General features: G+C 38.9%; 1 protein-coding gene across 3 annotated transcripts in view; it reads left to right on the forward strand.

The window, feature by feature from the left end:
• The first annotated feature begins 5,654 nt into the window (after positions 1-5,654).
• PIR (pirin) overlaps positions 5,655-13,000 on the forward strand; it is a 723,908-nt gene continuing 716,562 nt past the window's right edge. The window contains exons 1-2 of one of the 3 annotated variants that reach the window (XM_044073077.1): positions 5,655-6,057; positions 6,468-6,604. In XM_044073077.1, the coding sequence (XP_043929012.1) occupies positions 6,594-6,604 (11 nt within the window). In that variant the 5' untranslated portion in view covers positions 5,655-6,057; positions 6,468-6,593. The remainder of the gene's footprint in view (positions 6,058-6,467; positions 6,605-13,000) is intronic. The other 2 variants (XM_044073074.1, XM_044073075.1) reach the window with 2 other exon arrangements.

Below are 13,000 nucleotides of genomic sequence, written 5' to 3' on the forward strand. Positions count from 1 at the left end.
ATATTTTATGCAATAGTTGCATAAAACAGTTATTCTGTATCTGAAATATCTAAATGTTATAAGAAACAGAATAAGCAACTAAAATGCTACAAGAATAAGGTTTAATTTAGGCAACAAAGTGAAGTTATGTCCTTTATACTGGCCATGGATATGTTTCAGCCTACAAAATCTGACGTTTGTACCAAAAATGCCCCACTTTGAGCATTTGAAAAGGTGGCAACCCTAACCATTGAGTGCGGGAGAGGGAGCACCACTCCCCACTTTTACAAGACCATCTTGTCTCGTGCCCCAGTGGTACCAAAAAAACAAAACTCTGTAGTGATGTGGACCATAGGACCCATGCGTGGTGTGTCTGCATTGCGGATTTATGACTACCCAAACACAGTCCTAGGTGCGAAATTTTAAATGTCCATTCCCCGTACATTGGCTCGAAAGTTTAAACGTCCATTGCTCATACAGCTCTTAAGAGGAAATCATCCATTGCCCATACATCTGTTAAGAGGAGATCATCAGTTGCCCATACAGCTCTTAAGGAGATTCAGGTAGGGAGATTATTGGCTGGGGGGATTGGTTTATGCTGCTGCCAGCTTGGCTGGGGGGATTGATGTATGCTGCTGTGAGCTTGGCTGGGGGGATTGATGTATGCTGCTGCTGGCTTGGCTGGGGGGATTGATATATGTTGCTGGTGGCTTGACTAGGGGGATTGATGTATGTTGCTGCCAGCTTGGCTGGGGGGATTGATGTATGCTGCTGTGAGCTTGGCTGGGGGGATTGATGTATGCTGCTGCTGGCTTGGCTGCGGGGATTGATGTATGCTGCTGCGGGCTTGACTGGGGGGATGGATGTATACTGCTGTGGGCTTGGCTGGGGGAACTGATGTATGCTGCTGTGGCCTTGGTTGGGGGGATTGATGTATGCTGCTGCGGGCTTGGTTGGGGGGTGGATGTATGCTGCTGTGGGCTTGGCTGGGGGGATTGATGTATGCTGCTGCTCGCTTGATTAGGGTATTGATGTATGCTGCTGCTGGTTTAGCTGGAGGGATTGATGTATGCTGTTGCTGGCTTGGCTGGGGGGGATTGATGTTTGCTGCTGCTGCTGGATTTTGATTGACATATGCTGCTGGATTTTGATTGACATATGCTGCTGGATTTTGATTGATATATATGCTGCTGCTGGATTTTGATTTATATATATGCTGCTGCATACCTCTCAACCTCTTAGAGTATGAAATCTGGACAAATCCATAACAAATGGGGGGACAAAGGTCCAAAAATAGGGACGCTTTTTAAATATTGCTCTTACAAACTTAGAAAGTTGATAGAATAACAGGTTTGCATTATCATGAATTTTCTTAAGGGTATGAAGTTTGAAATTCAAATGTATGTCTTTATTTTCTGACTTCAATTCTCCACAATTTGTTAGAAAACCACAATTTTATGAAAAACAGACCAAAAGTATAGCACAAAAATCTGGACATTCTGTGAAAAACTGTACTGTTGAGAGCTATGTCAGCTGCTGCTGGATTGTGATTGATATATATGCTGCTGGATTGTGTGTGTGTATGCCCCAGTTAGTATAGCTGCAGGTTAGTGTTACTCGGGCTCAAACCCTATATCTTAGGGACAAGAAGTAAGAGCCTGAATTTTCTACTTTTACCACCACTTGTGATTCAAGGAGTTGTTGAAGGATTTTACAAGGAGCTGAGCTTCAGGGGAAGAGAAGTTTAGTGCTGTTTATGCCAAGTCTGCTTGTGTTGCTAGTAGCACAACAGTTGGTATATTTGCTTTTGATTCAGAAGGCTGTGGGTTCTACTCTCACAGTATGTAGATGGATGGTTGATACTATACTGTGTTGTACTTTAAAGGGAGTGGATGCTGAAGTCCTGTGAATGCCCTCCTTTGGAGGAGTTACCTAGTAACTATGAACCTGTTATCAGTTTGCCATCCATTCCCTATTGCAATATTACTAGCTTATCATTTTTTTAATGTAACATAGGCAATTTATTCTTCAAGGGCAACAGACACTTTATTTGTAGATGAAACAATGAAACAATGAAATATAAAGTTATTTGCTAGCAGCAGCATCTTCATTAGTTACAGATCCCTTTAATGTGGAAATATTTAGATGACTTTACTTCGGCAGAGATTTTACATATTTACTGATACTGATGGATTGTAATGATAGAAGTTTGAGTGGCCTTTTATGGTTGAAATTTTCTGAAATGGGTAGTTTTGTCATTATTGATTCATACATTTTGTTTCATTGCTTACAAGACTAGTGTTCAAAACTACAAATTTAAAATGCATTCTAACAAGCGGTGCTGCATTATACAAGGAATATAATTTAATGCAATCAGGAAGGTGAAATAAAGAACGCATACATGTATGCATGACCCTAAAAATGTGTAAGGAGCCTATGGTTTGAAAACAGCCCAGAGATAAGCTTAGCCCTCCACTGGCAAGATGCAAAATGAAAGTGGGTTTTCATGCCAGTTCAATGAATGTGAGTTTTAAGGGGAGAGAAGTTTACTGCACATGCTAAGTCTGTTTTCATTGCGTGATGGTATTGTTTGTTTAACAAATGGTTCAGTGTTTGTCTGAAACTCAAGTGTCTATCATTATTTAGATTTTGCAGTTCACATAAATTTGCCAGAAAATCACACATATGAGGAACAGACCAAAAATATGACACAATCATGCACAGTCAAACATATACTCTGATCTCCCAACCTCTTAGGGCAAGAATCGTGAGAAAGTGTGAAAGGCTCAAATTTTATGCTTTACTCTTGTCACCAAAAGCAAGGTGTGAAATATCAAAGGGCTTTAGTTGACTAAGTCTGAGATGACTGCAAGCTAGAAGCAGTTATTGAATCCCCAAATTACTTAATCATCATGCAGGAAGGTTGTCCCAAACAATAACTGGTGTCAGAATCATGAAGTGAAACTAAACTCCAAAAAATACATTATTATACAACAACCCCCCATTAATATTCAAAAACGTGCACCCTGATTGGCAGCATGCACGTTGTAAATCTGAGTTATAGTAATGGAAAAAGGTCCAGTCGCCTGGACTTTTTCCATTACTATAACTTTTTTTTACAGCACCGGAGAACGCAAGATCTCCATTGCTTCACACTGTCTCGCTATGTTAAACGAGTTTAACATAGCGAGACAGCTTTAAAAAAAGCAACGGAGGTTCTCCATTGCTTTTTTAAAGCTTCTCGCTATGTTAAACCCATTTAACATAGCGAAACAGTTTGTAAAAAGCAACGGAGATCTTGCTTTCTCCGTTGCTTTTTTCAAAACTGTCTCGCTATGTTAAATGGGTTAAACATAGCGAGACAGCTTTAAAAAAAGCAACGGACATTCTCCATTGCTTTTTTAAAGCTGTCTCGCTATGTTAAACCCATTTAACATAGTGAAACAGTTTGTAAAAAGCAAGGGAGATCTTGCTTTCTCCGTTGCTTTTGCCCACAGCTCTGATGTACTGCATAGGCATACGCATACGCAGTACATCAGAACTGCCGCAGAATACCAGACAGCTGTGGAAGGGCAGCAAGGAGGCATTATACAATGCCATTATTTAAGAAAAGTAATTATTTTTTTTCTTAAATAATGTCATTGTATAACAAATAACCACTTCTGGGTGTGGGTAATGCTGGATTTACCCACAGTTGGCTTTGTTTGGCCACTCGGGTTTCGCCCTCATGACCAAACCATACCAAACCGTGGGTAAATCCAGCATTACCCACACCCAGGCGTGGGTTATTGCTATATTGTATCCTTTGGGATAGAAGCAGTTCCTAAATGCTGCATCCCTTACATGGGTCCCCTCAATTTATCTATGGTATGATCATAGTTATTCTCACTAGGGCTAATATACAATTATCAGCCATGGGATAGGTAAAATTAATCAGAAATGTTAATTCAAGCACCAAAAGAGAACTGGCTAAGCTTAAAATGTCTTCCAAGTGAACATATGTCATGGTAGTAAATAGTTTTAAAAAATTGCCCTTTTTAGATGACTAAGTGCCCCTCTCACCCTCCTCTCTCCCAGTCTTCAACAGCTTCCGGTGCCCATGATGAAGACAATGACTGCTATTATTAAACAAAAGAATTTTGCTGAACACATTGCTGAGTGCACCTTAGCAGAACATACTGTTCACTAGATATTTACATTTATTCAGGGTTGTAGCCAGAACTTTTCATTTTGTACTCAGAACCTAATGTTGTTGCCCCTCTCACGCATTATATAAAAATACAAATTTACTAAACTCGCAAAACATTTACCCATATGCTTAGGAAAGATGTATATTATTTTAAACTGTTGCTAGTTATTGCCTTAAAATGTCTATTTTTAAGAGATGATTTCCTTATACGCTCTACACTGGAAGTCTTACAGTTTTAAGCATTCGTGTTAGTAGGATAATAACGTTTTAAAGAGATACTCAGAAAATATGTTATTTCAGAACGATGGTCAAAGCTCTCAGAATTACCAGAATTTTGCATAATGGCCTTGATTTTGCCTCACATTTTTGCTCTGACACATACTTTTTTAGTTTTCTGGTAAACCAGTGAGGATTATAGTACACTCAATAATGCCAGATATTAAGAGTGTCATACTTCTTGTGGTGCAAAAATGTATGTTGATGAAAAACCCCCTTATTCTACTAACTTTAAAAATTGAATTAGAGTAACATTTAAAAACTGTTCCTGTTTTTTTTTTTTTTTTTTTTTTCACTTGTTCTCGTTACATTTGGCTTTATATCCAGAATTCTGGAGTAATTAAGCTGAGAAGCAGACACTGAGTATACCTAACTACAACCTTCCATTACTGTGTCTTGTGTTAATTTTTAAATGCTCGTAAATTTAAACCTGTCTCTATACATAGCTCTCAAACTTCCATTTCCAAAATGAGGAACACTAGCCTTCATAATGTGGAACAAATGGACAAAATGTGGAACACATACTCATGGCTTACTCACATCTTCAGCTAGGAAGGTCATAGGATGGTTAAAATATACTGCTTTTACTTATTAATTCATTAAAATATATTTTTATACGATTCATTTATATTTATATCAGTTAAAATAATGCTAACTGAATGTGTGACAGACTCTTTCGATATGGCACTTCGAGGAACATAAACTTTTAAGACCCCAAACGAGGTACGTTCCTGATAATGAGGTACACTTGAGATTTATTTATGTCTTTGTAATTTCCCAAACGCGTTCGTCTGTGACTGACATCGCACTGCTACGTTAGGTGGCTTAGAAAGGCTGCTAATTTATTCACGTTACTACTGTCCTGTCATATTGCTCACGCCTGTTTATTGTTGCCTGGGCACCACCGTTCCTCCAATCTCTGGTAGCAGGCAGAATGACGCAGTAGCTGTCAGAATGGCAGTCAGTGTAAACTCTGACATCCAGATATGCACCCTAGTGAGGTGCAGTATTCTTCCCCAGCACCAGGTATACAGTATCAGAGTCCACCCCTTATTGTACATTCCGTATACTTCACTACTACCCATCCTAACTGCTTTGACACCACTACGAGTATTTTAAAAACTGGGGTGGAGGGAGGGGTACATGCATTCTGTTCCGGTTTCAGATTCTTAGCCTAGAAATGTTTACAATCTGGGATGGGTGGTGTGAGAAGGTGAAAAAGTTCGTTGCTGTCTCTCCAAACATAGTTTCGCATTTGATGTGCCCTTTTCATGTGTATTTGCTGCACTGAGTGTTCCTTTTAATCATTAAATAAAGCGATCAATCTTAATGACATCTTGTGATTTATAGCAACAGTCACAAACATACCGGGATAAAAGTGAAAAGCCAGTGTAGATTGACTTAACAGTACGAGTTTCATCATCTCTTAAACGTGTGCGTCATAAGTGAAATAGTTCATTACAGCTTGTCATGATTATTGAACCAAAACAAGTGTGCATGACTTCCTTATAATAATTGCTGAGTCATGCTGAGCTTTAATAAAACAATATTATATAACGTCTCCCGGTAGCTCTGCATCCAGCAGTGCCAGTGCTTCCAGACAGTGAGCCTTGGTGAGTACAGACTTGTCTAATGAACTAGTACAGTGTATTTTGTTTATGTTGCTTCATCAGTGACTTACCAAGGACTTAAACGTCTGGCTATTGCTCATGTTAATTATTGCCGTGGTAGGAGATGATCATGTATTTGTATTTCACACACTTGGATTTACTTTATGAAGTATTGTGTTGTAAGTAGTTTATCATGGTGTACGTATGTGTTTTGGGGTTGCTTTGCAGTAAACACGATATTATTATTGGGTTGTATGAATATCTCTCAACCAATCAGGGAGAAATCCAGAACTAATCAGGGACAATCGATATTATTCCTATTAACATGAGACAGTGACCGAATAAGGAAAAAAATGTGACTTAATATACATTGTAAAAGTTTATAACCCTAAATATTGTCATTATTTATTAAGGGTAATTCATCAAATTTTATCCAAGGGTCAGCAGTTCTAGGATGGATTAAGATGGCCAGAGCTAAAAACTGAGTGAAAAATCAGGGGCATCCCTGAAAATCCGGGACAGCTGAGAATTATGGATATATGGATATACGGTGGGTTATGTTAGCATCACTGGACATAAATACTTTACATGACTGCTTCTGCTGCTTTCAGGGAAGTATAAGATGTAATATAAAGTATAGTTGTTTGCCAGCTTTTCTTCTCTGTTGCAAACTTTCTTAAATACCAATATCATGAAGTATGTATGTTTGTATGTATTTATATATGTACGTATTTGTTTATGTATATGTTGTTGAGTAGGTCACCCCTGATAGGAATGTCCATGTTCAGGGGGACTCAGGATGTTACACTGAAAGATACATGTACAAGTGGATAATCCTGAAGACATATAATTTAAATGTATCTAATAATGATTTTTAAATATATTCATAAATCAAAATATATTTTATAATACAATAAGAAGATGTGATTAATGTACAGAATTGCATACATTAGCAAAACCTATATTAGCAAGCAACACATAATCATGAGATTATAGCCTAGTTGTGCTTAATACATGTAGTAAATATAATGTGTAGTTATAATAACAAATATAGCATAGGGCAAGTAAGAATGGGAAGGGATGCAGGATGGGGACAAGGTAAATGTAGCTTTGTAGTTTGAGATAGAGTTGTAAATGAAAGTAAAACTTTGTGGATGTGTAGATGAAAGGTAATGCTAATAAGAGGATTGTATAAGGGTAGTTTGAGAAGGAGTAGTGAGGATGGTATGAGAGCAAAGACAGGGCTTCTGAAGAGGTAGTTAGGGTGTGATAATAGGAGGTACTGCCAGCCATTCCCGGAGAAGTAGGGCAGTGGATGTGTAATATATGCCAGCACAGCTAGCTGGAATTTTGTAAAGAATTATATTTTTTGTATATCAGACTGATTTGTACAGATGTTTGTGTTGAAAAAATGTATTTGTAATGCTGTTTGTGTTTAAAATGTATCAACAGTGTGTCCTGCTGGAAAGAAAAGAAATGTGCGTGTATTATTGTAACTGAATTAAATGCATATGTTTTAGTAGAGGATACTGGAAGAGAAAAGGTTAATCTCAGTCCAGCTAACTTTAAAATATGTCTGAAATTAAATTACTTTATGGGTTAAGCCATGCAGATGTTATCCCATAGTTTTGAGTGGAACCAGAGACACAATGTATGTGCTAGAGAATAGATTGTAGCTCTGTAGGAAGAGTGGAATGGTTTTATTGTTTTATGGCTTTCAGATGCTTTAATAAAATTTAGCTAAAGGTCTAGTGTGCATTGTAGCACATAGGTGCTAAACCCTGGCTACTTCTATTAATGGGGGATAGTGTGGTAAACAGAGTCAGATGACCAGATATGTGTGTGCTATCATTCTGTAAGCCAGAAATAATATTTAGATATTAGTAGGAGATTGCTGTCAGTATTCTGTATTCTGTCTTGGATCTAACAACATGGGCCACTCACCCACATCATCTTGCATTGCTCATTTCAGTAAGTAGGAACAGTAATTCTCTAGATCGGTTATTAAAATATAGTGAGAATAGTAAAGTACTGCTTTTCTGTAACTGTGTGTCTCTTTCCAGCTGTATTATTTTCAATATTTCCTGTGACTAAAATTCTGGTGTTTACTGTAAATAGATTTTCTTGTTCATTTATTATTTATTATTAAATATATTTAAACGTTTCATTGTGGCTGGCCCTTTTTAGCAAATATTTAAGTTTTGGAAGTATTTGCATATATTTATTTATTTGGTGATAACTGTGGCCACTCCTGAAGCCTTGCTGTTTGGTCAACATTACCATTTGTATTAATATTAGCTTCACTCAGTATAATTGGATACCCTTTAAGAGCCGTATAGTAACTGACTGGTGGCAGTGAAAATACCTTATAGTATGGACAGAAGATTTCATAGCTAGTAATTCTGTGCCAGCCTTTCCCAGGTGTGTGTGTGTGTGTGTGTGTGTGTGTGTGTGTGTGTGTGTGTGTGTGTGTGTGTGTGTGTGTGTGTGTGTCAGCTACTTGGCGTAGGGAAACAAAGCACTGATTTCACAGAGAGGGTGCAGGAGGACTTGGCTTGGGCACTTGGCTGATGTCCTAACCCTACAGCTGTGCCAGTGAGGAGTCTTATTGGGGACCTGGTGGGAGACAGATAGAGACACCCAGAGCCAGTGTGTTCCCTGTGTGCTCTTAAGGGAAATTGAGCTTGATGCAGAGAGGTCTGCATCTGGAAATACTGAGTGTATCCATTTGTATTCCAAGTGAACGTCCCTCTCCAGTGTCAGTGGTGAGGATTCAGGCTCCTTGATTACTGGCCCAGAGTGGAGACGTTACATAGCGTACACCACATTTCAGACAAAACAAGTTTATAGTAAATATTTTTTTCATATTTAATGTGCATACAAATATGAGTGTAAAGATCATTCAATTGTATACAAGGTAGACAAGAAAAGACTAAGTAGAATCTGTAGCTGGTTAGGATTTTGTGGGCAAAAGTGATGACATTTATTCTGTTTGCAAAAGACATCCACCCTAGTGTATTAAGAATATATTATAATGTGTGGAAACCATTCAGTGTACATGTAACAGTTTTTGTGGTTTTCTACTCTGTGGATTCAAGTTTTTGGAAGATGATTTTGTTTAGGTTACCCATGGCTGTCATTCCGTATATTCGTTTTGGCAGGTAAAGTTAGTTGGCTACGTTTTTTATTTCTTTTTCTTGAGGATGAGGATATGCAGTTTTGTTACAAGGTACAGGGCCCCTTGCCTTTTGTCTCTGTCTTGCATTGTGTTATTTACATACTCGGAGAAGGGTAGTTTATCATTAGTTACTCTCAAGAATTTATAGTGTTCAACTGGATAGTAGAGTTTTTTACTGAGATGGGATAGATATCACTGATTTGCACTTTTGACTGAAAATCATCAGTTTGGTTTTCTTCTCATTCATTGCATCATGTCATCAGTAAATCACTGGTATATTGCATCATAAACATTCATGTGGTTACGTTTGGGACAGTGTAGAGAACAGTGGAGTTGTCAGCATATTGAGGCAATCTTATACCATTTGTAAGTGCATGTCACTTGTTTAGATAGTAAAATGCAGTGGGCCTAAGACACTGTCTTGTGGAACTCCTATATTAGCTTGGATATTGGGGAAACATCACAGCATTCCAGCACATAATGTGAGTTCTGCTGGATGAGTAACTTCTGAACCAATAAATATTTGCTGATGTGTAGCTCATCTTATCTTGTTGTAGGAGGATATCATGGTTGACTATGTTTAAAGCTTTAGAAAAACTATGAAAAAGAGAGCAGCAGCACGACTTCCATTGTTGAACTGCATGGTTGTGTAATTAATTCCTTCAGCAAGTTTGGTTTGAGTACTTTGGCCAGGATGAAAGCCATGTTGGGTTTTACATACCTTGCTGTAGAATGAAAGGTAATACATAAGTTGAATATGAACAACAGTTACCCCATCTTAAATAGGGGGCTGAGAATAGAGCTACTCTCCTAGTTTTCTGTTTTTTGCTTAGCATCTCCTTCGGAGAAGAGGTGTGAATCTGGATTCTTTCTAAATAAATGGGGATAGCGGCCTAGGTTGAGCTTCTTTTAGTAACTTGAGATTTATTTATTTATTTATTTATTTATGCATTTATTTTTTATATTTGTTTACTGAGGTAGTGACTGGTCATAATGGACCATTTGCAAACACAGCCTGGGTGAATAGGATCACATAAGAAATGAATGTAACATATTTACAGATACAAGGATAAGCTAAAAACAATTATGCTTAGCAGAGCTTTATGACTAAAATGTACCCATAATGACTTAGATGGCTTATACTAGAGAGACAGCAGCATGTCGTTATATAGGCAGTTATGAAGACATTAGAGGAAGCAAGTGGAATATTTGCAAGAAAGGATAACTGTAGACACCATGGTAGATCCTTTGAAGGTGATCCATGTGCTTTTATTTCCCAAAATATTTTTTTAAAGTCCTGTACTTTTACTGTTTTAAATGAAAATGGTTGTTTTGTAGGGTTAGGTTCAGTAGTGAGAGGGCTCAGTATCAGTTGAATGCTATTAAGTATTTGTCAATAATTGCCTTAAAAAGGCTTCGTCATTTTATCATTTTAAATGGTTATTTTCAGTGACTGGATCCTAACAGTTAATTGTTTAAATTTGTTCCAGAAATCAGAAGGGCTGTTTTTTGTTTCTGCTATGCAACTGGGTATAGTGTAGGCTTATTTAACAAGATATGTTTGTTTTCAACATTCATTTCTTAGCTCCTTGTATTTAGGTAGGATTTGTGCATTTTTTTTTTTTTTAGTGTGAAAGATTTCCATACAGAGTCTGTAGTTTTCTTTAAATTTCTAATATATCTGTCTAGCCAGGGTAGTGCTTTTTGATTTTTACCAAGTAATCCTTCTGAAAAAATTTTGTCAGGCTTAGTAAGTAGATTTTCACTGAGTAAATTTAGTGCATTATCAATGGGTTCAGCATATTTTTCCAGTTAATGGTAGCTATTTCTTTTTTGGTTTTAATAAACAAATATGCAAATAGAAACATGGTACAACAATGGGAGCAAGTTATGCTCCTGCATAAGCTAATTTAGTAATAGTTTATTTGAATTACAATATTTATATAATACACATTTTTGATAATAATGTGGTATTATATGATTTGTAATTTATTTGTAAAAGTGATATGAATCCCTGTGATTTGATAAAGTCTACAGTAAGTGTACACAGTCCCTTGGGTTCTCAAAAGCTTGCATAGCGTGCATGATTATTGTAAGATAAAATTTTGCCAATACGGCGGCCGAGCGAGCCACGTATGTGCATGTCTCACGTGTGCGAGCACTATAGCACAAGTGCTGTACGTCCCCAGCCCCCGTATGCAAATCACCCCATTTGCAGGTGAAAACCATGCAAATGAGGTAAATCTGCCATCCAGGAAGCAGGAATCAGGGCTTGCAGGACTAGCATAATATGCAGAAATGTACTCGGTTAGTAACCGAGTACGGTACTGCAAACTCCAAAATGGAGTTATGACAGCTCCAAATAAAGGCTGCATATCATTGAGGAAGCATGCCAATGGCCAAGTAGAAGGCCATTGGCATTGCAAACAATGCCAAATGTACAAAATACAACTTTTATGATATGTCTGCCGATCACAGCCGTTGAAGCATAGGGCAGCGGCGCACAAACGGGACCGGTGGAGAAATAAGAAAATAAACCTAAAAAAACAGTCTAACTAAAATCAGTATTCCACCATGCAAGTCAATGGCAGGCAAAAAACAACCTGGCCAGTGAGTAGTGGTTGCTAAGGTGGGAGGCACAGTGTGACACATGTAGCTATGCATTAGCAGGTAATTCTATGCAAATGAGGGGAAGGATAGTGAATCCCTGTTTTTCCCAGCATGTGAGGCAGGTCCCAACAGTGTATGAGTATGAATAGGTGAGTGCAAGACTAGGAGGTAGGTGACATCATGTGTGGGAGTGTCAGGCATACTGTCAGTGGATTGGAGCCCTGTGGCTCGGGGTTGCATCCAGCTTAGCACAGCAAAGCCAGGAAGTGTATCTAAACCTGCCGAACACATACAACAAAGTTTCAGCGGGTGTGCGTGCCATGCAATGGGATATACAGGAAGATAAAGGAAGTGAACCCAGGAAATAGCAGCAGTGTGCACATTGCAGTACACTGATTGCGCGGCGCACCCCCGGGATGAATTTGAAGGGGAATGGGAAGGGAAAGCAGCAGTAGGAATTTAATCAAGGTGTACTAGGTTTGCTGCCAGGTGAAACGTATCGGAACCAGCCAATTACACAGGCAGCAGACCAGCCCAGCCCAGAACTCCACTATAAACTATGCAAACACCTAGCCCTCTGGTTTTTCCCACACCCTACACCACCAGTGTAAACAAGTGGGGAACTTTTAACACTCACAACAGCAAAATGTTAGGGGCTGCAGTAGCTATCATACAACTTGTGGAAGAGGCTGAGGGTGGCGAGGATGGGAATGCTGCTGACCAACCCACAGTAAGGAGACAGAGAAGAGTGTACAGGTAGGTTACCAGGGGCTACATGAGCTGGAGATAGTAGAGAGCTATAGGGTGGACAGGGGCCTCCTACAGCAGATTGTTAAGCTGTGCCGGCCACACCTGACACACAGAACTAACAGAGGGGGACCCATCCCAGTGGAAACTAAGGTATGTGTAGGCCTAAGAATACTAGCTACAAGTACCTTTCAAAGGCCAGCTGGGGATATGATGGGGCTCTCACAGGCATCAGCATCCAGCGTACTCCACCAGTTCCTGGATGCCAAAGCAGCACATGTTGGTGAGCATGTATATTTCCCCTTCACCCGTGAGGCGTTGGCCAGCAGTATGCGTCTCTTCCACCAAATTGCAGAACACCCTGAGGTAGTGGGTGCAATAGACTGCACGCACATATGCATCAAAGCACCA

Source organism: Protopterus annectens, chromosome 5.part1, assembly GCF_019279795.1.
Source record: "Protopterus annectens isolate FY-2018-M chromosome 5.part1, PAN1.0, whole genome shotgun sequence".
Classification (NCBI taxonomy): Eukaryota; Metazoa; Chordata; order Ceratodontiformes; family Protopteridae; genus Protopterus; species Protopterus annectens.